This window comes from Triturus cristatus, chromosome 4_1 (genome assembly GCF_964204655.1).
Source record: "Triturus cristatus chromosome 4_1, aTriCri1.1, whole genome shotgun sequence".
In the NCBI taxonomy this organism is placed as follows: domain Eukaryota; kingdom Metazoa; phylum Chordata; class Amphibia; order Caudata; family Salamandridae; genus Triturus; species Triturus cristatus.
The window spans coordinates 20,558,063-20,584,678 of NC_140585.1; the positions used below are offsets into that span (position 1 = coordinate 20,558,063).

General features: G+C 41.6%; 1 protein-coding gene and 1 long non-coding RNA gene across 2 annotated transcripts; both read right to left on the minus strand.

Moving 5' to 3' along the window:
• Positions 1-9,811: 9,811 nt before the first annotated feature.
• LOC146839339 (uncharacterized) lies at positions 9,812-11,521 on the minus strand. The gene is made up of 3 exons (XR_014980679.1): positions 11,387-11,521; positions 10,529-10,637; positions 9,812-10,188 (listed from the first exon to the last, which is right to left on the minus strand). It is a non-coding gene; the product is annotated as an uncharacterized LOC146839339 (long non-coding RNA).
• Positions 11,522-24,968: 13,447 nt separating this feature from the next.
• LOC146839340 (olfactory receptor 5V1-like) lies at positions 24,969-25,910 on the minus strand. The gene has a single exon (XM_085650785.1). The coding sequence runs from the start codon at positions 25,908-25,910 to the stop codon at positions 24,969-24,971; it is 942 nt and encodes a 313-aa protein (XP_085506911.1).
• Between the last annotated feature and the right edge of the window lie 706 nt (positions 25,911-26,616).

The window sequence follows — 26,616 nt, forward strand, 5'->3', positions numbered from 1 at the left end:
AAGCAGCATTTACTTTTTTCTCGCCCTCAGAAAAAGTAAAATACTCCCATATAAAAGAGCTCTTCTGTTTCCTCCTTCTCTGCCTGATGGTGGTGCTGCTAGCCTCACTCTCAGAAGAGGAGTGCTGGTCTGCCATCGTATCCCAAAGAAAACTCAGCTCCTTCTCCTAAGGGATCACAAGCAGAAATGAGGGGAATGGGTGTGGTGTAGGAGAGTTCTAGAACTGAAACTACTTTAAACCAATCAAAAGTTTTGTTTCTTGATCACATGACCCACCGTGCGCGTACGTTACGCTTACGGAGCGCTTACGGAGCGCTTACGGTAAAAGTACGCATGCGCGTATAAAAGACACGCGCACGCGCGCATGCGCATAACAGGCACGCCCCAACACTTCCGCGTAACGTGCGCGTGTAGCGTATGCGCTTACGCGCCGCGTACGCAGTACGCACGGCTACGTAAATTGCGTAACCATACGCAAAAAGAGTAGAAATATTACGTGCATTACGCAAACCGTACGCTTACCGTAAGCTTACCGTACGCGCACGTAAAAAAAAAAAAAAAAAAAAAAATGGAAAAAAAGAATCACTATGTTATACTAATATATCTTACCTGTTTGGTAAAAAAAAAAATGAGAAAAGATAATATATTGCAGAATTTTTTTAATTTAAGCATAGTGTTTAAAGAGAATATAAAGTAAAAAAAAAAAATGTAAAAAACCTTGCAAATAAAAAAAATCACACGTTTAATATAAGAATTTGTATTTAAAAAACCATACAAAATCACTGAAAAAACCATGGGTTTCACACACGTTATAGGTAAGAATTAGCATTTAAAAAACCATACAAATTCACTGAAAAAACCATGGGTTTCACACACGTTATAGTTAGGAATTAGCATTTAAAAAACCTTGCAAATTCAGTGAAAAAACCATGGGTTTCACACACGTTATAGTTTGTACAAGTGAAAAGTCCAGCTAACTATAACACCCCTGAAACCTATGGTTTTTTCAGTGAATATATATATATATATATATATGCAACAACTCGCCTTCACTTTCTTTTTGGTAGAAACAAATGAGCGCAGACCCAGTAATTCTTGTGCTGTATTTTATTTAGCCAATTCCGCCATTACGCGTTTCGGGCGATCCCACCCTTGATCACATGACAACTCATTAGCTAGTAACCGCACTATTTAAAGTGCAAGTGCAAGTGGCTCAATTAATGGACATAAAAGAAACATTACAATGTATCGAAGAGGTACTGTAAACAGTGCAATAATTACATAAATGTAAACATTACAATTTGCCCTTCTTTACATATTTCTCAAAATTACTGACATACAAGGATACTATTTTCCTATATGTCCTGAGGTATTGGTATTGGCATAAATGCTAAATTAGTTTCACGTTTCATTGTGTCCAGAATTAACATTTAACAGAAGTGCTTATCCAAATAAAATAAATTAAAGTGCAAATGACCCTATACCAATGTGATAAACATATAAAGTTACAGGTTGTCAGTAGGTGACCAATTCAGATCTCAAAGACTTTCCAAACCCATTTATAGCATAATATCAGCTCTCATTGTGGGTCGGAATGATGTGCAAACAGCAAGAGTATTTTTAAAGTGCAAATAGGCTCAGAATGACAATAAATAAATATTTAAATATATTAGGTAGACCAATCCAGAAATTGTTCAAAAATAAATGGAAGCATAAGATATACTTTCCTTTACCAATTTCTAAAATCAATCCTAAAACATTATAAATATATAAATATATAAATATCATCCTAAAATTTGCCTTAAAATAACTTTTTCTTTAACTTTTTCAGTAATGAAGATCAATATTGTACACCCTGTTCAGAAGAACCAACAATAAACAACAGTACTGTCCTTATTTATCCTATATATTATGTTTAGATTCTCCAACAAAAAGATTTATGCCCTTCGCTCAACTATTATAAAAATGTATATAAATCTTCACTGTTATTCAAACCCATGGGGTGTTTGGAATCAAACTGCAGGATATATTGTTGCAGGGATTCTGCTTATACACAGAACTATGCGTAGAACCCCAGGACCTCAGTGAGTTGTGGTGTACCAGAAACTCACCTCAGAACCCAGAACCCAGTATCCGGCTAGCATAAGTGTCCCATTCGTTATCCGAGATTTAGCTCGGCGGTCCCAATGAAAAGACAACCCAGAACAAGCGACTCAGTACATACTCAGGAATGGTGGGAATCGGAAATACCTGTTCGTATATTATTCTCACATCAGTCCACAACAAGAATCAACAGAGACACGGTGAAAATAAAAAGAGTTTATTTTTATAGACCACGTGTCCTAATATGCAGTACTTTGGCTAATACAAGCAGACAAATGATTAAAATCAAAACCATCAGCATAGTTACAATTCCATAGAATATAAAAGGGGTGAGATCATGTTATAATGACAGTGGATACTACCACCTTCCCTTTACTAAGAAGCTAATATTATTATTAGACTAACAGAAGGTCTCTTAGGCTTGAATAGGGGACCCCATACCTCAAAGATCAGCTTAGTGAAATCACATCACAGGAGCATCAGGAGTCTTCTCGCAGGAAGGCTCGTCTTCGGTCTGAATAATAAACATGATGTCCGTGATATTAAAAGCACCAACTTTCAGGTATGTGCAGCTGCTCGTGTGTTATGACTAAATAGTGGGTCGATCAACCTAGAGTGGAAAACATTCATTGTCTAACAACTCAGACTGTTTGTCACATCGTGTGCAGACCAAGGTCGCTTCGCAGAGCTCGGGATGGTAACAACAGATTGCTCTCGTGTGAGGCAAAACTCGAGTCAGCAGTTTGTTTAAGCAATAACATGTGAACGCAGTGTCGTGTGCAAAAGCAGCAAGATGGCTTTCTAACTTCTAACGTGGTTATGCTAACTTAACAATGTATGTACGTATTAAGGGAATCCTTACTACAATATGTTGTTTCCAGCCTTCTCAGTTTAGATTCCCTATCCCCTCCTCTTCTTTGTGGGATAACAGTGTCAATAACATAAAATTTCAAATATTTAGCGTCACTGTTGTGGTTATTCTTGAAGTGTCTTGCAACCGGATAGTTCTCATCATTGTTGCATATTGCTCGTATGTGTTGAAGGATTCTTTTATGTACTGGCAGTTTTGTGCTTCCTACATATCTTAAATTACAACTGCAGGTAAGCACATAAACTGCGAATTCTGTCTTGCATGTGAGGAAATGCCCAATTTCACATGATTTGGACCCAAATGCTGTAATATAGGCCTTAGTGTTGATTGCATATTTGCATGCCTTACATGATGCACATTTAAAGAATCCCTTTCTCAGCGTCAGCCATGAGCCTTTACTTCCCATCTCCAGATTGCTTTTGACTAGTGCCATACCCATACTGTTAGTTTTCCTGAATGTGACTGAGAGATTATTGGGTAATAATTCTCCAATTATGGGGTCATCTTTCACAATGGGCCAGCTTTTTCTCACTAAATTCCTTATTTGCTTTTCTTGACGTGAGAATCCTAAAATCAACCGGATGGGTTCTTCCCCTCTTTTCTGGCTAGCTGAAATATCTTTATGTTTCAGCAAATCATGTCTAGCCAAAGACTTAGATTTAATAATGGCAGACTCAATTATTTCTGAGCTGTATCCCCTGTTCAGGAACCTAATGCGACTCTCCCTCTGTTTTATATTGCATTCTTCCTCCTCACTGCATATACGTCTAATACGGAGCACCACCCCATAAATAAACAGGCGTAGCTGGGAGAAAAGCTGGCCCCCATAGCAACTCCCTGTATCTGTTGGTACATTTTACCATTAAACAGAAACAAATTATTCCCTAAGCAGAATGAAAGCATTTTAAGGAGCATTTTGTAATGGTGAAAAAAAACCATTGGTCTATTCATCAAGAAATATTCAACAGCCCTCATACCATAATTATTCCTAACACAAGTATATAATGAGGACACATCAAGTGCTATCATTAAGTGAGAAGTTTTCCATGTGATGTTCTGCACTTTTCTTAAAAAGTCACTTGTATCCTGTACAAATGATTTTAAATTTCTTACAAAATCTTGCAGGAAATATTAATGTACCTAGATAGGTTCTCCAACAGGCCATCACACGCAGCAATAATGGGACGTCCTGGGGGTTTATTCATGTCTTTGTGTAGTTTGGGTATGAAATAAATCACAGGAATGATAGCATGCTCCTTTTTGAGGTATTTAAATTCATCCCAACTGAGTAAACCCATACTTCTCCAAGCTACAAGCTGAGAAAACAACGTCTCTTGTGGGTCCTTGAATTTAACAGGTGTGACTCTTTTATAACACTCTGTATTGTTCAATTGGCTGTGTGCTTCTTCCAAATATTTCTTTAGCGGCCATAGCACCAAATTGCCTCCTTTGTCCGAATTACGTATGATGATCTCATGATTTTCTCTCAATTTTTTGATGAGTTGCCAATATCGCCTCTCATGATTGGTAAATTTCTTTTTGTTGGCCTCATTGATAGCAATGTTAAGTCTTTTAATGTGTGCCACAATCTGTTCATTAAAAACATCTATGGAGTCTCTTGCCATAATAGGTACAAATTTAGATTGGTGCACATTATTTGACCCCACTGCTCCTTGGGACTGATTATTAACATCTGTGGCCTCTAGGTCTCCTCTTTCCAAACTTTGCAGGTCATTAAATAACTCATAGTCAGACCCCCGCAGGCCATGCATCTCAGAGGTCTGAACTGCTCCTTCAGCTTGCTCAAATCCTTCCCTGGTATTACGCTGATGGTGATACTTTTGCAATTTCAGTTTGCGTATGAATTTATAAATATCCGCACGGGTCTGAGTATAATTGAAGTTGGATTCTGGGCAGTAAGAAAGTCCTAATGATAAAAGTTGCCTTTCTGCAGCGGAGAGATCAATTCCCGCAAGGTTAACAATAGTATTGTTGTTTTCTGAGGTGGCGTGGTCAGCATTTGGATTTTCTGTTGCTAGACCCCTTATCGACGAGCCCTGACTCTCCCACGTCTTCTGACGTTTTCTCCTTGCTTTCCTACGCTCCCTTCTCCGTTGGGTTGCCCTGTTTTTCCGGGTACCTGGGTGCGTGGCCTCAGAGTTTCTCTCCTCCTGCTGCGTTTTAAAATCTCTAGCTCTTCCCCCAATGTTAATTTAATTGGCCTTCCCACCCTTACTCACAAGTATAGCTTTTTCAACCTCTTTTAAGGAAAACTGCATATTGCCTAAGGAAGGGTAGTCCATATATATATATACATATTCACTTAAAAAACCATAGGTTTCACACATGTTATAGTTAGGTGGATATTTCACTCGTAAAAAACCAATGAAATTCCCCCGTTATAGTTAGTTCAGATAACTATAACTCGCGCGCCCGCAATCCACTGCTCATGACGTCAGATATTACATCACTCATGACATGGTCCTTGTGATAGAGTGGCGGTCGCGCGAGTTATAGTTATCTGAACTAACTATAACGGGGGAATTTCATTGTTTTTTTACGAGTGAAATATCCACCTAACTATAACATGTGTGAAACCTATGGTTTTTTAAGTGAATTTGCAAGGTTTTTTAAATGCTAATTCCTAACTATAACGTGTGTGAAACCTATGGTTTTTTCAGTGAATTTGTACGGTTTTTTAAATGCTAATTTATTTATGTATTAATATTTTTTTTATATATTTAATTTACAATAAACTACGTATTAAAATATATATATTTTTTTGGGGTTTTTCACCGTGCGCGCACAGGGCGCGCACCCCCGCGATTTAAACATTTTTTTTCTGCCTTTGGGGTCCTTCAGGGACCCCGTGACAAAGGCTAGGGGGTCAGGAACTCTCTACCCTGCCCCCTTTTCACGTTTGCCACCTTCCTTTTTCACTCTCGCACTGAAAACAAACAAAATGGCGGCCGACACTTCCTGATTTCGACCGATTCGAACGTTGACTAACATGTAACCACCAATCAGAATTACGCTTGCGCACGTTAGGGTGCTCGCACGGTGCGCGCACGGTGCGCTCACGGTGCGCGCACCCTGCGTGCGTATAGATATTGATATGCTTTTAAATGCTATTTTCTCAGGAAATACTGAACAGATTTATACCAGACCTGCAAAAGGCACTTCCTTGACCTTATGGCTACCTCTCTGCCAAATTTCAAGTAATTCTGTTCAGCCGTTCGGGCTGTAGCTGTGTTTAAAGGTCCTATGGAAAAATGCATGGGGAAAACGCGTTTTGGGACCCCCTTTTTTCTCGGCCCCGCTTGACAAATCACCCCGAGACTTTCCGGGTAGGAGCTGAACGGAGCGCCCCATTAGTTTTGAAAATTTCGCGAGGATTCGTCAACCGGCGCCAAAGTTATTCAAAATAGAATTTTGAGATTTCCTATGGAAACACGGTCCTAACTATAACTATCTACTGGCGACCGCCAGTAGATAATGTATTCACTTAAAAAACCATAGGTTTCACACATGTTATAGTTAGGTGGATATTTCACTCGTAAAAAACCAATGAAATTCCCCCGTTATAGTTAGTTCAGATAACTATAACTCGCGCGCCCGCAATCCACTGCTCATGACGTCACATTTTACATCACTCATGACATGGTCAGTGGCATCACTCATGACATCACTGATGACATCATCCTTGTGATAGAGTGGCGGTCGCGCGAGTTATAGTTATCTGAACTAACTATAACGGGGGAATTTCATTGGTTTTTTACGAGTGAAATATCCACCTAACTATAACATGTGTGAAACCTATGGTTTTTTAAGTGAATTTGCAAGGTTTTTTAAATGCTAATTCCTAACTATAACGTGTGTGAAACCTATGGTTTTTTCAGTGAATTTGTACGGTTTTTTAAATGCTAATTTATTTATGTATTTTTTTTTTTTCTTTTTTGTTTTTTCACAGTGCGCGCACCCCCGCGATTTAAAAAAAAAAAAATTAAAAACATTTTTTCTGCCTTCGGGGTCTTTCAGGGACCCCCTGACAAAGGCTAGGGGGTCAGGAACTCTCTACCCTGCCCCCTTTTCACATTCGCCACCTTCCTTTTTCACTCTCGCACTGAAAACAAACAAAATGGCAGCCAACACTTCCTGATTTCGACCGATTCGAACGTTGACTAACATGTAACCACCAATCAGAATTACGCTCGCGCACGTTAGGGTGCTCGCACGGTGCGCGCACGGTTCGCGCACGGTGCGCGCTTATAGATATTTATATGCTTTTAAATGCTATTTTCTCAGGAACTACTGAACAGATTGACACCAGACCTGCAAAAGGCACTTCCCTGACCTGAGGACTACCTCTCTGCCAAATTTCAAGTAATTCTGTTCACCCGTTCGGGCTGTACCTTCGACTAAAGGTCCTATGAAAAAATGCATGGGGAAAACACGTTTTAGGACCCACTTTTTTCTCGGCCCCCGCTTGACGAATCACCCCGAGACTTTCAGGGTAGGAGCTGAACGGAGCGCCCCATTAGTTTTGAAAATTTCGCGAGGATTCGTCAACCGGCGCTAAAGTTATTCAAAATTGAATTTTCAGATTTCCTATGGAAACTCGGTCCTAACTATAACTATCTACTGGCGACCGCCAGTAGATAATATTACCAACTGGCAGTCACCAGTAGGTAGTTATAGTTAGGACCTATTTTCCATAGGAAATCCGCAACATTCTATTTGGAATAACGTTGGCACCGATTGACGAATCTTCGCGAAATTTCCGAAACTTTTGGCCAGCTCTGGTCTGCTCCTATCCTGAAAATTTCACAGTGATTTGTCAAGCAGGGGCCGAGAAAAAAGGGGGGACCCAAAATGAGTTTTCCCCATGCATTTTCCCATAGGACCTATTGACACAGCTACAGCCCAAACTGCTGAACGGAATTACACCAAATTTGGCACAGAGGTAGTCCTCAGTGCAGACTCATGCCTTTTGCTTAAATGGTGTAAATCCATTCAGTAGTTCCTGAGAATATTAGAGTTAAAAGATAGATAGATCTGGGCGGAGCCTAACATCACATCTCATCTGATTGTCTATCAGTACTTCATCCAAGAAGTGTTGTCAGCCATCTTGGGACCAATATACATGATAGCACCTCATTAAAAAGCATTGCAGTTAATAGAAGGTTTTAAGACTTTAGTTACATTATAAATCATTTGTTGATGGTACCATACTCATTTTAGGAATTGTGGTGTGTTCTAAGGTGATTTTACCATGTGAAAAAGCCTTCTGCTGTGATATCATGAATCATGTTTGAGAGAAAACTATTTTCTCATGTTTTTCCCACAGAGGTTTGGAAGGTGATCTATAAGCTAAACTGAGAGCATATTTTCTGTAAATTCACATTATCTTTCTCAGTCATGTGAGAATGAAGTCTGACATTCTCAGTAAAACATTTACATTCAACAAGGGCAGAGACTGTCAGTTGATTCCTTTGTGTTCTACTGCAGCTTCCCAGAGTGTTCTAAAGAACAAGTAGAGCGCTAACAGTCCTACTTATGACAAACGTATTGCACATCTGAAGCCATCTTGATTGGAATAAAGTGATAATTCTTAAAACATTTAATTTAAAAAGGAACAAAATGAGGGGTTTCATTTTGCCATAGAAAGTATGATTAGTGCTGCAGAAAGAAAACTGAGGGCACATTTTGAGTGACTTCTCAAATCGTCTTCTATTTCATTAAAAGATTCTGATATGCAGACTGAAACATGCACTTTTAATACCAGCAGCAGACTTCCGTGGTTAGCAGTAGATTTACTACAGTGATCTAATGAGCAACTAGAGTGCTAACATTCAGAATGTATGGCAAATGTGTGACATATCTGAATACCTTCTTGATGGAATCAAAGTAACAAACTGAAAGCATTTCCTACTGAGGAGACTGCAGTAAATGAGGAAATTAGGAAACTTCATAACAAATAAATCTCCCAAGATGGCCATCAGAGACAAAACAGACCAAATGCAGCACACATATCACCCAGATGTAGCCCACATGTAGCCCAATGACAGAAGTGTGCAAAACACTTATTTTTTGTGTGTTTGCAGTTTTATATAGTACAGACTTGTCAGGTATTGGAGTGCTTTACATGAGCATTGGTTACATCACACAAGATCAAATTCATTTTGGTTGTAGACATGGGGAGATTACGTGATTTTACTAGAATCACAGAATGTCGAGCTGAAGCAGAAACTCCAACCTGGTTCCCCAGTTGCAAAGTCTGCAGCTCTGGAAGTAACACCACATCCTCTCCCCTGAGTGCAACATTTAATCAAGTGGTCAACTGGATAAAAAAACATAACGATTACAGATAATTTAAAAGTTCTTTGTCGCTATTTGAAAACTCAGAAAATATGTCCTCATTTTAGTTTTTTAGAGCACTAACCATAATTTTGATGCAAATAAGACCCTCTCATATATGTAATTTCTAAAGGAAATGCTCTAGGTATTACAGTTTTGATTACATCAAGAAGACGTCAGGCGTTCCACATTTTTGCAATAAATATAGAATGTTAGCAATTTAGTTGTTCATTGGGATACTGTTGAGAGGGAGAGGCCAGGGGCACGGACTCTGAAAATTGAAGGCAGTTAGGAGAGTGCAGAGGCAACAATTTGACCACACTGGGCAGGCAGGAAGGGCAGTGGCATAAAAAACAGGTGTACAGTCCCCCCACTAGTATGATATAATTAGGCTATAAGTCCATAAATACAAATGTGTCCACAGTCCGAAGTAGAAGATATTTTTATGAAGAAATTATTTATCTTTCATTTTTCATTTATTTTATAAAAACAATAACACAAATAGTGAAGTCAAATTCATTCAATACATATAAAAAGCTAGACATTCTGAATATCAGCAGATCATGAAGAGAGACATAATTAAATGCCCAACAATAAACATAACTACGATACAATACATATATCAACTGCATACATATACAAAACACAAAATGAAAACACAACACAATATACTGTATAAGATGCAAAAAAACAGACAAAAAAGGCGCCGACGCGCGTTTCGGAGATCTCAAAATCTGTTTTAAGTGTGGACTCCTTCATCAGGGCGCAATTGTCATAGGCATCTTAGTCACGATATCCAGGGAGTTAATTTAACATTTCAATTTGTCGGGCTTCAAGTATATAAGCTCATAATCGGTCTGTGGAACACAACAGAACATGTCTTAATATAACAATAAATTCAAATGCACAACAACACTAATTATGGTTGTGACTACAGAAACAATCCCCAATGGAGAGAGAAAAGGAAACAGTCGCCACCAGAAATTTCCTGTGATGGAGAATAAAAGCATTCTGTGTAGGAGAGACAAGAAATGTGTATAGTGGGGAGAAAGAAGTTGCTCATAACCGTAAACAGGAAGAATTATTATACAGTTAATAATTAGAAGTATCCTACTCAGAGGGAGGCATATCTATACAGACATGAAGCAGCAACTATTTTAAGCCAGCAGCAAAGTATAACTGGGAAACATCACATACTTTACAGGAGAGGAATGCCTCCGCAGAGCTAGTGCTTCCTAGGTGTAGGCAAGGTAAAGTCCTGGTACATCCAAGGGAAGCTGAGAGTTCAGAACCATAGACCCTTAAACTGGAATTAGAAAATACATAAAAGTATTCAGTGTACATATGAAGTACTGACTAGATACGACAATTTGTCAAATCCATAATAAGTACTAATACTATTATAAGTACAAACGATAACTGCGTAGTCCCCACATAAAGTTTTGCTATGCGAGCTAAGCTGAGGTAAATAATACAATGATGATACAGTCTCATGGGAGAGGAAATGAGAGTGCTATCCTCGATAGGCAAAGGCCTCATGTAGAGCGTGTCTTGGTAAATAAAAGGTACTCAAGGAACTAAGTGAAAACTCACCACTCGTCCGGCCTTAGAGGTGTGAAGTGTTAGACCATAATAAGATGAGGAATAACAATAAGGATAGTAAAGGATGTGGGGTCCATCGGACATCGCAATGGGCACTAAATACAGATCTGTTCAATGAAACAGAAGACAACATTGTCTTTAAAGAAACGGCGAAAATATAGCCAGAATAGATGACAGCAGCATCCAAATGAAGTCAAGGTTCTTACCCAATATGACGCCATATCGGTATCGTGATGGCGGAAGTAATTGAGACACTGGCAGTGGGTCCCTATTGCCCCAGGAAAACAAGTATTGAGCCAGTCAAAAGGGGTTTCAAGGTAGAGGCCCAAGCGCCATGTCGCCAAGATAGCGCTAACTATATCTAAAATGGAAACCACAATAAAGGGCCCGTTAGTTAAGGAGCCTAACGATAAAGCGGCACCAACATAGGTCACCAAAGTAAAAAAACTTTACCGTTTTTATCCTCGTGTACCAAGTCCGTCCGCGTATATCGGCTTAGTCTTCTAAAATAAATACGGAGTACCGCGTAGTATCGCCATGGATTTCAAAGTACGATATTGAGGAAGCCTCATTCAAATACCCGGCAACAGGAAGTCATGTACTTCATCCTAGAAATAGAAAGCGGGTCAGGAGAGTATAGAGCCGCGATGGGTTACTATGAAGAAAAGATCGTCCATATTGAAATGGCACAACTATATTGAAGGGGATAATCGCGAAAAGTTCCCAAATGGGGATGAGGAATATAGTAATCCGGCAGAGGAAAGCAATATAGTGGAGGGATAAGCAGTAAGTAGTGAGAAATATAACATACAATATAATACGGGTGATAACGTGTGCATGCAGAGAACTGCAACGAGATCGACTAATGGACAGTGACAAAAAGAAGTACTACGAGGCAACTACAAGTATGGACTGGTCAGCATGATAGTCCACTATGAAAAACTTACACAGGGGTAATAAAATAAAAGGTGGAAATACAAACAAATAGTCCTGAGAGGGGGTACATGGACTGACAGGAATTATGAATCAGATGATTGCATTCTCCCAGGGTAGAGACTCATTAAGTCCCTTTGCAAATGTATCTAAGGTGTAAATCCAGAATACCTCTCTTTTGCGCCTCAAGCAGTCAATATTCCCGTCTTTGGGAGGAAAGATGCGTTCCAAAATTGTCCACCGCAAATCACTTACTGTGTGTCCACATTCCAGCCAGTGGGTTACCATAGGGGCTCCAAGTCGGTGATTGGATATAGCCGACTTGTGTTCGCTAAACCTCACCCTGAACTCCCTACCTGTTTCGCCTACATATCCTTTGTGGCAGGGGCACAGGATGAGGTAAATCACATTGCTGGTACGGCAATTACTCATCGACTTCATAGTGAAAGTACGTTTGCCCCAGGTGAGGACATGTCCTATGATGGCAAAATCACACGCATGGCAGTGGCAGTGGCCACATTTGTGTGTTCACAAAAAGAAAACAGAAATGGGCGCACTCCGTATTTAAACAATGTAGGTAATTTAACCAAGTAATAGGTGCCAACGAGTCTATCCCCCTGAGTTGGGAGTTCAATGAAAATTAAGTAAGCACACTCCTGGGAGAGGAGGGTGTCACTCATGGCACTCAAAAAGAGAGTCAAAGTTCAATTCAACAACTCGAATCTCTCATTACCATTCTCAACACTGTCGACCAACGCATCGAATTCACACATCTTACCAACACAGAATCCATAACTTTTTTGGATACTCGCATTACCATCCAACAAGGAAACCTTACTACACAAGTGTACACCAAACCTACAGATCGTAACAACCTTCTTCACTTTCGCAGCTTTCATCAGCCATCGCTCAAAAACCATCTGCCATATTCACAACTTCTCCGACTAAAAAGGATCTCCAGCACCAACGAACTGTATGAATCCAGTAAAAACATGTGTATTTCCAAATTTAAACAACGGAAATATCCAAGCGACATCCTTGATAAAGCGGTGTTGAAGACAGACAAATCTCCACGACAAACACTCCTCCAACCCAAACGACCCATACCCACACCACAGAGAATGACATTTGTGTCCAAATATTCCACCCAGAGTTTCACCATCAAGAAAACTATACTGAGATACTGGCCCATGTTAAGCACAGAGGCGGACTTTAACAACGTTTTTGAGACACCTCCCAGATTTGCATATCAAAGATCACGCAACCTTAAACAAATTCTTTCTGACACCAGAGATTCCACCACAAGCTCCTACAAAGGTACTCTGCCCTGTCTTAATTGTGGAAATTGCAATTGTATCATCAAGGGAACCACAATCTAACACCCGCTATATGGTTACCCCATTAAGCTCAGAGTGACAGCAACCTGCAACAGCCAAAATGTCATTTACATACTGAAATGCCCATGTGGCCTGGTATATGTGGGAAAAACTGAAAGAAAAATTCGTATTCGGATAAACGAACACAAAAGTAATATAAGAACTCAACAGGCCAAATCACCCATTGCCACTCATTTTCATGAACATCAACATAACATATGCCAACTCCGTTTCCTCATCCTTGAACAGATTCCTTTATTGAAAGGACGAGACAACAACAAATTTCTATTACAGAGAGAAATCTTTTGGATTCACAAACTTAATTCCACCCAGCCTAAGGGTCTCAACGAACGTTACGATTTAGGCTGCTACTTGTAACCCGATCTCCTATACTGTTGAGAAGATGACCGCATATATAACTATCACCTCTGGAATTCATTGTTCATCAATCTACAATCCTTTGACACGATAACTATTTTCCTTGATCTGACTGACTTTGCCTTTTCTATGTATTATATCACTGTTTATTACGTTTCTTTTATATGTGACACATGTGATTACACATTATTATTTTTTGTTCTGCTTGTACACCTCTTGAATACACAGGTTACATTTACCCTCTCACCGCTCCTTCGAGCACGCCCTTCAGACGAACTACCAGTCTGTTTTCTCTGTTTATCCATGTAGTTCACGTATACGTACACTCACTTTCTTTAAATGAACACGCCCCCCTATCACATGATTACGATCCGTGAACTTCACTATCACCGCAGCACCCGTGAGCGGTTTTCCGCTAAGTGATGAGATCTTGATTCTACAACTCTACCGTAAGTTTATGCCCGACCAACGACTCGTGCTAAGATCTCCCGATAACAGTTCTTTACCCACCTGCTCTTTACCCCTTGGTTTAACGGGTCTAAGCCTCACGGATATCAGAACATTACTTTTGTAATTTACTACCCACCGGGTTTCACAAACTTCGGATAACAGCACGTCCTTTCGTTATCAGTAACTTTCTTCTTCACCTACGCATTCACCGGCTTTTTGTATTACCTTCACCCGCATATTGACGTTATGTATACTCGGTTATTTGTAAGCACATGACACACGTTGCACTTTGAATAATTTCGCCAGTACTTAGCCCTGTTTTTCATTCATGTCTTAGGAAACTTTATTGTTCACCTCATTCTTTCGCACAACCCACGCTTTACTTTATTATGCTCGTTTAATTGTGTATGATTCGACAATGAGTCCTGCTTCCTTGTTTCCTCCACAGTGCCGCCCCTGATGAAGGGCTTGAACGGCCCGAAATGCATTGGGCATTTGATCAATGGATATTTGATTAATGAGTTGATTTGACACGAATGATGATAATTCTACATCATTTGATGAATGTTATGAATAAATTCAATTGACCCTGGATTACCGTTTCATTTCTTGGAACAAAACTCATGGACAAGGAGAACTTTGACTCTCTTTTTGAGTGCCACGAGTGACACCCTCCTCTCCCAGGAGTGTGCTTACTTAATAATTCACATTTGTGTGTTCCCATCACAGGAGTACTTCCAATGATGGATCTCTGAACTAATCTGTCTTTTAAGGGCTCTCTAGTTTTGACCAAGACGTTTCGTAGATTTTTATTACGGCGAAACGCGAAGATGGGTTTAGGGAGTACCTGTTTTTGCGAGTCGGAATTGAAAATATGCCACTGAGTGTTTATGATCTGGCGTACTTTATGATCAATGTTAGAGTGGGTGGTAACACAAACGATGTTATTTTCAGTCTTAGTCCGTTTACTCTGGAATAGAGCCACTCTATCGTAATATTTGGCTCTTTTATATGAGTCCCTAACTAATCTGTTGGGATAACCTCTTTCCAACAACTTGATTTTAAGTTGTTCCGAGTGACATTCAAAATCTTTCAAAGAGGTACAGTTCCTACGATATCTCAAAAATTGACTGAACGGGATACTGTCTTTTTGGCTGCGCGGCTGAAAACTGGTGTACTGCAAAAGGGTGTTCCGGGCAGTAGGCTTAGTATAGAGGGAAACCTCTATTTTTTGATCTTTAACTAGTATCCAGATGTCTAGGAACTCAATTCTGTCTTTGCTGATATTAGGGGTAAATCTGAGATGAGAATTACACAGATTAACCCAAAGCAAGAATTCTTCAAGTTGTTGTTCTTCGCCTCTCCAAATAAAAAAAAATGTCATCGATGAAGCGATGCCAACAAAAAATGTTATCACTAAAGGAGCTACTTCATTGAAGATAAATTTAGTTTCGAAAGATCCCATGAAGATATTAGCTACATTAGGAGCACAGGCAGTGGCAGCACAACAGACTATGGCGGGCAGTGGAAAGGGGCGCAGGGGCAACAAACCAACAATACATGACTGGCAAGAGAGGCTGTGGCAATATAATAGACCATTGTGGGCAGAAAGAAGAGGCAGTGGTAGTACTACCATACATGCCAACAGACCCGTTTCTGCCAGGAAACGTCCAATGTTTTTAAGCTCAAATGGGCTTTATTTGATCTGTCTCCTGTCTACAATCTCCTCTTTTTCAATGTAACTCAAAGGGGAAAATCAATATCCCAGATTTTTTTCAAAATCTCACTCTTACCAAGTTCAAAATGTTCGCAAGTATGGTACATTGGATCATGGCAGGCAGGAGGACTTGGGGTAGGGACATGGACTCGGATAACAGAGGACGGGAGGGACATGGAGAGGTGCACCAAACTGACCCTACAGGGCAGGCATCAGGGTTTGCAGCAGCACACTACACCACACAGGGCATGTGGGACTGGAGTGCAGCACAACAATCCATAGAAAGCAATAGGGAGGGGACAGGACCATGCACATGGACAACAGAGAACAGAGGGGAAAGAGGCAATGGTAGCTAGCTGACCACAATGGACAGACAGGAGAGAAAGCTGCAGCATAACAGATCACAAAGGGCAGGAGGGACGGATCAGGGGCATTACAATGGAACAGACAAGCCAGGAGGGAGGGAATAGGGGTCTGCACATGGAAACAGAGGGCTGGGGGCAAGGGGGCAGGGCAGGAGCAGCAAGATGACCATGGAGGTCAGGCAGGATGGGCACTAAAAACAAAACTCACCATGGAGAGCAACAGTGAGACTATGATGGCATACACACAGACCATGGAGGGAAGGTGATGGGGGTCAGGGGCAGCTAGCTGACCACAAAGGGAAGATGGGAGGGGCCATGGCAGCACAGAAGACCATGCATGGCAAGCGGGAGGGTTAGTGGCAGCACAATGGGTATGATGGGCAAGAAGGAGGGTGCAGGGGCATGCACAAAGGACCATGGAGGATAGAAGGGAGGGTCAGGACCTGGGCACAGACAAGAGAGTTCAGGGGAAGGGGCCTCACAACAGACCGCGTGGGGCAGGAAGGAGGAGCAGTTGCAGCACAACAGACCAGGGAGGGCAGAAGGGTGTGGCAGTAAAATGGACCATGGAGGACAGGAGGAAGGGGATCGGGGCATGGCATGAGGACAGGCAGGGTGGAGGTGGCAGGTACAGGTTAGAGTCATCTGGCAATGCTAGGCAGGTGGGAGGGGACTGGCAGCTCAACAGAACACTCAGAGTAGATAGGAGTGGCAGGTCCATGGAACATGGTGGGCCAAAAGGATGGAGCAGGGACATGCACAAAGACATCAGAGGGCAGGGGGAAGGAGAATAGGGGCAGCAAGCTAAGCACAGAGGCTAAGCAGGAGGTCAATGATGGGCCATAGAATTGGGCAATGGAGGGCAGGAGGAGTGGACTGGTACATCATGCTAAAGGGAGGGCAGTGGCAGCACATTAGACCATGCATGGCAGGAGGGAGGAGGCTAGTCCATGGATTCAGACAACAGAGGATAGGAAGGAGGTGGATGGGGCAGCAACCTAACTGTTCAGAGAATGTGGGTATTAGGAACTTTATTGTTTTTAAAATGTGTGTCTGTGCGAACTACTTAAAATATGAACAAGTATGCAGCATAATCTCACTTTTTTCAGGAAGAAGAGGACGTTTGTGACTGTGACTCCGGGCACACTTGGCAGAAACTCCCCCTGACCCTCCACCCCCATTGCAAAATGTAAGGCCCGTGAAAAGGGTAGGTGGACACAGTGTTATATAGAACATAGTCCTGAGAGCACGATTGAAAATGAAAACTAGATATAGTATATGGTATAAACTATGCACCAAAAAGTGTGATATAAGATGAACCAGGGCATGAAATATAATATGCAACACATTGTGCGCAATGACAGATTCATTGGAGAGCGCGAGATAGCACAGGCACTAGCGCATGCTATGCGATATGCGCCTTGGAGTGTAATATGCACAGGGCAGTGTTGTATAACCAAACTAGTCTCTAAGGTTGTAATATAAAATATGTGCTGGGGAGTGTAACGTTGCATATGCACTGTGACAAAGATATGGATCCCAGATTGTATTATGTATGGCATAGCGCTGTGCGTTATAACATAGGCATTGAGGAAGGCACGCTAGATGGGGCAATATAACCCGTGTGAAGGCAAGTGTGGCATGACATATTCACGGGGTGGTGTTACAGTGCACATGGACTAGAGAGTGTCATAGCATACGCACTAGCTGGTGGAATACAACACAGAGGTGTGTGGCACTCGGCGGGCACTGGTGGGTGTAACACAGCATTGGGCTCAGCCAGGAGCACGCTGTGACTCTCAAGTGAGGTTCGTCTCCTTTCCAGAGAGTAAAATAAAAAGTATTACACATCCGTTGGTGGATGTGTGTTTTATTAACCATGAGGGGGGTTTCTTGCACAGTTTGGTCAAATTTTTGTTGAATCCCCTTTGAATGGCTTGGTGTGCGTGTGTATTAAATGTGCCCGTCATTAGCTACCCATGTTTGTATAAATATACGACAAGGGTGTCTACTTGGAGAGTACCCTCAGGCTGGGACGCCGGAATTAGGCACGGTAGGGCGTCAGACACGTCAGAGCTTCACTAGCGGTGTAAATACATTCCACGTGGATTAATTGTATGCATAGTCGCCTTTTAATGAATATCACGCAAATCGTCATGGTGATAGGTACATACGGTTTGTCCAGCATGTCCTAGGTGTTTCTATAAATATATGTTTTTAAAATATTAAAAAACAAAGGACGGCTCGGGGATAGGGTCCCCGGGGCCATAAGTGGCCTAAGGAGGGGGGCAACGCAGCCCCCCTCCCCTAAAGATTTTTTTTTTAAAAAAGGCCATGGTTGGGGTCCCCGGGCCGATTAAGGCATTGGGAGGGGGGCCACGTGGCCCCCTTCCAAATTTATTTTTTTCAACAAAAAGAATTAGGATGCAGGCCCTGGGGGATGGGGTCCCCAGGGCCAATAAATTAGAAAAAGAAGGGTGCCACACAGCCCTCCTTCTTAAAAAAATTAAATAAATAAAAGACTGGCTTCGCGCCGGAGGCCACGCCCCTCCTTGCAGCACTCTGCAAACGCGCCCCCTGGCCAGATGTAAGTTGGGGAATTAATTACCCTCCAATACTGAGGGTTCCTGAGGACCAACTAGCCCAACAGGTATCTCCAGTATGCGCCAGGGAGGTGCGTTGCAGACAGGTGTTCTGAGGCCCGCCCCTTATTACACCTCTATGCAACGCAGCTCTGTGGCGCTTACTGGAGGTACCTAGTGGGCTAGTTTGACCCTATGGACCCTTAGGATTCAAGGGGACTTAATCTCCCAACTTAAAAAGGCCACAAGGGTGAAGGGAGGGGATAGGGCCCGAGGTGACGTGTGCAAACAAACATGCCCTGTGGCGCTTTTTAAGTTGGGGAAATAATTCCCTTTCAATCCTGAAGGGCCCTGGGGGCCAACTAGCCAACCAGGTGCTTCCAGTAAACACCTCTGCTCTGCGTTGTAGAGAGGTGGTGCAGGCCGGGCCCCTTTTTACACCTCTCTGCAATGGTGCTTACTGGACGTACCTAGTGGGCTATTTTGCCCCTAGGGACCCTCAGGATTCAAGGGGACTTAATCTCCCAACTTAAAAAGGCCACAAGGTGGGTTTACACAATGGGGAAGGGAGGGGACGGGGCCTGAGGTGACGTGTGCAAACACGCCGTATGGCGCGTTTTAAGTTGTGGAAATAATTCCCCTTCAATCCTGAGGGCCCCTGGGGGCTAACTAGCCAACCAGGTGATTCCAGTAAGCGCCACTGAGCTGCGTTGCAGAGACGTGGTCCAGGCCGTGCCACTTTTTACACCTCTCTGCAACGCAGCTCTGTGGCACTTACTGGAGGTACCTAGTGGGCTAGTTGGACCCTAGGGACCCTCAGGATTCAAATGAACGTAATCTCCCAACTTAAAATGGCCACAGGGTGTGTTTACACAGTGGTGAAGGGAGGGGACGGGGCCTGAGTTAACGTGTGCAAACATGCCCTGTGGCGCATTTTAAGTTGGGGGAAATAATTCCCCTTCAATCCTGAGGGACCCTGGGGGCCAACTAGCCAACCAGGTGCTTCCAGTAAGCTCCACTGCGCTGCGTTGCAGAGAGGTGGTCTAGGCCGTGCCCCTTTTTACATCTCTCTGCAACGCAGCTCTGTGGCGCTTACTGGAGGTACCTAGTGGTCTAGTTGGACCCTAGGGACCCTCAGGATTCAAGGGGACTTAATCTCCCAACTTAAAACGGCCACAGGGCATGTTTACACAGTGGGGAAGGGAGGGGACGGGGGCCTGAGGTGACGTGTGCAAACACAGCCTGTGGCGCGTTGTAAGAGGTAGTTTTAATCCCCTGCCCTATTATATACTAGGCGCTTACAGAGGAGGTCATGCTAATCACAAGGGGACCCCAACGCATAGTGTTCCCTAGTGTATGTAGGTGTTTTCACTGTATTCTGAGTGTCTTTTAACATAGCACTGGCTCTAGGACTGGTTAGTCAGACTCAGTTACCACCAGTATCCGTCTGAAAAAGTTGAGGGTACAGGATGATTTTGCAACAAGGCTTCTTTCTGCTCTTCTGTTTGTTCTTTCTGCACGTTATCCATCTTCCTGCACTTTTCTTCGTCTTTGAGGATTTCTGTTGCTTCTTTCTGCATTTCTCTTTTTTCTTTCTGTGCGTTTTTTCTTCTTTCTTCACATGTCCTATCTCTGTAGGCATAGTTAGAAATTAGCATTTAAAAAACCTTTGAAATTCACTGAAAAAACCATAGGTTTCAGGCACGTTATAGTTAGGAATTAGCATTTAAAAAACGTTAGAAATTCACTGAAGATGAAATGGCTGACGCTACCGGAAGAAAGAGGAGGTCGTGGTTTGCCTGATTTTTTATGTTATTATTATATATGTTTTTTACAAAAAATTAGTTATATATTGACAGGGGAGCCTCAAAAAATGAAGCCGATGCCCCATCTATCTTCTTTTTACTACTGGGAGAACAGGCAAAAGGTTGTTTATTAAAGGAACTTGAGGGCAACTACTACAAACATACTCGATTTAAGGTATTGGCCTCAGAATTTAAAGTTTGGAGAAACGTTAAGAAAATGATTAAATTGGGTAAAATTACATATTATACCCCTTTTGAAGCTGATAAAATACTCCCCTCCGTGTTTTGGGACGATAATGCAAAGTTATGGATTAGAAAAGGGATATCAAAAATTGGTGATCTATATGATAATAAAGCAACGCTAGTAACATATGCAGAATTGGTAGACAAATACCAGCTGCCACAGGCGTCGTTTTTTAAATAACTTCAAGTTTGTGACTTTTGCCTGAAAAATCAGATTGAGGCTCTCCCTAATAATTTAATAGAGGGGATCCGTCTTCAAAAAAGGATTAGCCCACTTTATTCGATTTTGACGGAATTTATATATGATGATATTCAAAAATATAATCAGTATTGGATAAATCAGCTAGGAGATCCCCAAATTGATATCTTTGAACCTTTATCTCTTGCTAAAAAGATTTGCTTGGCCGCTAATTTAAAAGCTCAAGTTTATAAAACGGTCTTCAGGCTATATTATACTCCTAAACGTATGGCAACTTGGGGAGATAAATATAATGGGAAATGTTTTCGATGTGGGGATCCGGAAGCTGATATGTTGCATATTTTTTTTAACTGTACAAAATTGTCGCATTTTTTGGATAATGTTGAAAGATTTATGTCATTGGTATTGTCATGCCCTTTTAAGATCTCCTCTACACTTATGGTACTGGGAATTTGTCAAAAAACATACAGTCATCCTGTTTTAAAAGAACACAGGTATTTCCTATTCCTTGCAATGACTGTTGCTCGTTTATGTATCGCAACGGAATGGCTATCACCTGAGCCCCCGACTTTTGAATTCTGGAGAGCCAAGCTGTATCGTATTTATGAAATTGAATTGAATTTGTATGCGTTGAAGGGCGCTCGGAAGAAACGTATAGGAGTGTTAATCTGGGGAGCGCTTACAAACTTTTTTGGTGGCGGACGTACACCGTAGTATCTGAGATTAGGTTCTTCTCCTTTTTTTCTTTCTAACTGATTTATGTATTTTGATTTTTAACTCCATTGTTCATGGTTAAAGACATGTATGTGTATATCATTGGAACTGTCATGGAAATAAAAAAAAAGAAATTCACTGAAGAAACCTGAAGTACTGGGTGCCAGGGGTAGCACCCTATGACTTCGAGTTCTTCCTGTCTTGGACCACGGAAACACAGAGTGGAGTACTTTAAAATTCCAGCCTCAGGGTAATATAACAAAGAACTTGGCAAAAGAAGCTGAAATATAAAAAGACATCTTTATTAAACTCAATTGAGTGAGACTACGTCACACAGAAGCCTTAGCAACTGAACGAGGCAGTCTGCAGAACAAAAACCAGTCTTCTCTTTTATACAGAATATTACGCTTTGGGCAACACCGCCCCTGTTTTACAAGTGGTCATTCACATATTTTCGCTTCAAAGAAAAGGCAGAGTCATGATGACAATCCCACATTTCAGTTCGTTCAGCCCTCAATCATGTAACCCAGCAAGGCTCAGAACCCTCATCAGATATCAGCAGACCTCAATAAAACGGGCACCTCCTGCTCGTAAAACAAGCCATAAAGTAGGAAACAGAGTCAGATGTGAAAGAGATTAGTCAGGGTTCGTGTGGGAAGAAGGAATTTATGATGCCTCGGGCCCTGATGCTAATCCCATTTGGCCGCAGTAAAAGGAACCGGCCGGACAGGGCTGACTTTGGGCAGTGGAGTCAGTTTGCACAGGTCATAGAGAAGTCACAGAAGGTGTACGTGTCCTTTAGGCCTAGGCATGGCCTTAGCACACAGCCTATGTGAGGGCAACCACAAAAATGGCTACTGTTCTAAAATGGAACCCGAGGGTTCAATATGTAGTATTATATATACGGTGAAATCATTGGTTAAACATGACGAAAACACTCGCACATACCGCATTTGTCATTTTGCGGTTCGTTGACACCAAAATCGGCATGGTGGGGACATGCCTCCAATGTGGTTCCGAATTTTACAGTACCACAGACCATAGGTTTCAGGGGCATTATAGTTAGCTGGACTTTTCACTCGTACAAAACCATTGAAATTCCCCCGTTATAGTTAGTTCAGCTAACTATAACTCGCGCGCCCGCAATGCACTGCTGATGACGTCACATATTACATCATGGTCAGTGACATCACTCATGACATCACTGATGACATCTCAAATGACATCACTGATGACATCATCCTTGTGATAGAGTGGCAGACCTCCTCTCCCCCTAATATAACCTTTGATACACACATTAAAAAATAGAAACTAAAATTTTCAAAACAATGGACATACCAATACCAGTTACAATAACCTATTCAGTAATTCTAAGATCCACATACACATCCACTCATTCACCAACAGTCCTATGCAGTCACTCATACATGTACTCACTCATCATATGTACTCATACAGCTATACATCCTGTTACACAACACTACTCATCCATAGAGTTACTCACACACATAGTCACTCATGCTAATAAAGAATCAAACATCCCTTTACTTATATATACAGTTATACACACACCACCACACTTACTTGTACAGAAACTTACACATACGTAGTCTTTTAAATAATCACTTATAGAAACATACTTATTCATACAGGAACTCTTCCAATCTCTCACTCTCACATATACTCACTTATATACACCAATAGTCACATATACTAGTTTAAAACATATGTAGTTACTCATAAAGACACTATTGAGACAGTCATTCACTCACTAACACACCCATGCACACACTCATCCACCCATACAGTCCTGCACACATGCTGTCTTCAACACATACAAACAGTGAGTCACTCATTCATGCACCTATGCACTACGTAATACCTCCCACCGAACCATACAGACACTCAGACACTCATACTGATACTAAAAAAACAACTAATAACCTATATAGACACACATGTAGCTACTCACCAACCCATGCAGCCACTTATACACAAAGTGAGAGACTGATACAGATATTTACATATTTAAACATTACTCACTAAGCCATGTATTCATTAAGATACACTTAATCAGTCAGTTATACAATCAATTTTTCAAAAACAAATCATCCATTTAGACACTAATGTTCCCATTTATTCTTCCATCGACCTTGAGATATACATATATAAAACATATGTAATTTTCAGAAAAACACACATTCACTGGATGATGTAATCAGTGATGTCATCAGTGATGTCATTTGAGATGTCATCAGTGATGTCATGAGTGATGTCACTGACCATGTCATGAATGATGTAATATGTGACGTCATTAGCAGTGCATTGCGGGCGCGCGCGTTATAGTTAGCTGAACTAACTCTAACGGGGGAATTTCAATGGTTTTGTACGAGTGAAAAGTCCAGCTACTTATAACGCCCCTGAAACCTATGGTTTCTTCAGTGAATATATATATATATAGATTTATGTATATTTCTTTTGTGATTTGAAGAGTCCATCCTAAAATTATTCAAGTGTGATGTTATATGTGCTTAAGGTTATTGTCTACGTTGCCTTGACATCACCATTAACATTGGTCAAACACTTTTTTCTTTTGACCATAACTGTTACCCAGCAGTCCATTGGACTGCGATGTCAAGGGTTTCTCCTGGCAAAGCCAACTGATGCTCAAAAAGTAGAAATACAGTGAATGTAGCCGGGAGCCCCTAGTTTGACAGTATCAGAGAACAACTAATTTAGAGCACTTCTCCTGAGATGGGAAATCCTTAATTATTCAGTTTCTCCCTATGCTCAGTGCTTTTTTTATTTAGAGTGTTTCTGTACTTTTCAATCGTCTAAACTTCCCATCCTCCCTTCGTTGTCTCTGCTACTCCTCTTCATTCAATCAAGTAGCAGAGATGGGGCTCTCAAATAGGAGGTTGTGGGACAGGGCTTGTCTGCATGTGATCAGGAGTTACATATCAAATCTCTATTTCAGTGAAAGGGTGATGAACTCATAGAACTGCCCTCCAACTGAGTACCTTACGGCAGAATCTTCAATATACTTAAAATCCTTCAGGGAAAACACGCATCGCTTGTCGCCAAAGACAATGTATGTATGCATGTGATTGTATCTACCGATAGCTCACCTAGCTACAATGCAGTGAAGTGCTGTACGAGGGGGATAAGATGTTGCAGAGTTAGGCCCATAGTGGATGAGTTTGGTTAATATGTAAAGAGATGGGTGGAACTGATACACTGCTCCTTCCAATACTTATCCATGTGTATATATTATCACTTTGTCACTTTTTGGACTCTAATAATGGTTTTTTTGACAGCCTTCTTCATTTCAGCGTTTCTGAGACTATAGATCATTGGGTTCACCATGGGAGTCAAGATGCTGTATACCACTGACAAGAACCTATCGACAGAGAATGAACTAGTGCTTGTGGGCCGGAAGTAGGTGAAAATCAGAACCCCGTAGAAGATGATGACCACTGTCAGGTGAGAGGCACAGGTGGAGAAGGCTTTGGATCGGCCCTCAGAAGACTTGATGTTCAGGATGGTGATGATAATGAATGTGTATGACACAGCCATTGTGAGAACCGCCCCAAGAGCCATGAACCCACCCAGGGTAAAGATGATAAGGATGTTAATGAATGTGTTAGAGCAGGAAAGCTGCAGCAGAGGGGGGAGGTCACAGAAAAAGTGCTGGATCTCATTGGACCTGCAAAACGAGAGCCTACTTATCAAAATCACATGCACAATTGTGCTAAGAAATCCTCCAATCCACAAGCCAGCTGCCAAACTACAACAGGCACGCTGGTCCATGATCCTGCTGTAACGTAGAGGGTAACAGATTGCAATGTAGCGGTCAACTGCCATGGCAGCCAGGAGAAGGCTCTCAACAGACACCAGACTACCAAAGAAATAGAGCTGAGTCATGCAGGCGGTAAACGAGATAGACTTCCTCTTGGCTAGAAGGTCTGCCAGCATCCTGGGGACAGTGACAGTGGAGTAGCAGCAGTCTAGGAAGGATAGGTTACAGATGAAGTAGTACATAGCAGTGTGAAGACGTTTGACTAGGCATATCACTGTGATGATGAGGATGTTCCCAGCGAGGATGGTCACATACATCAGTAGAAAAATCATGAAATAGAGACCCTCCACCTCAGGAATGGAAGATAGGCCCAACAGGATGAATTCAGTGACCAGAGTTTGGTTGGTCCTGTCCATAGCCAGGTCTTTGGTCTAAAGAGAAACGTTGGTGAGAAATATAATATTAATAATAAAACTATGTTAATGTGAACAACACAATCTTAATAGTTATTGTGTTATCAAACCTAACAACAATAGTAGCAATACTTTGTTGTAATACAACTCCTATTTAGATATCTCATCATGCAGACAGTTCATGGGCTAGTGCTGTGATGAGAATGCAATTTTGGTTCCATAGCATAGATCCTAACTGTCTGCTTGAGACTAGCTTATAGATGCTGCTATTTCCTAACTAAATGGAACTCATTTTATTAATCTTGGAAGTGATAAAACATCTATTGTTATCATTCTTCATACCAACTGCAACATGTATGAGTGCACATGCAAAATCTCAAATGTACGGAGGAATGAAAACATTTCTTCCGTTAACGCATGCTTTAAAATGGCATTAACTTTGGTGCAAAGCCCTGCCTACTATTGTTTGTAGATAGTTCTTTACGTCAAAAGGCACAGGTGGCAGCATCGGAACACCCATGTACCACCCATGTAATGCCCGCTCGCCGCTAAGTAACACAAAGCAGTTGTCATATGTCTTAGTTAGGATCATGAAGAAACACTGCCATTTTCCACCGTGTACACGTTTCTTACATTGACTTTCACTTTCACACAATACCTTTTATACACATTCGTGTGTCTGACAAAACTGGATTAGTTTCTCTGAAAC

Excerpts from the sequence above, each read along its gene's own strand:
- LOC146839340 (XM_085650785.1), bottom strand. The coding sequence starts at position 25,910 with ATGGACAGGACCAACCAAACTCTGGTCACTGAATTCATCCTGTTGGGC.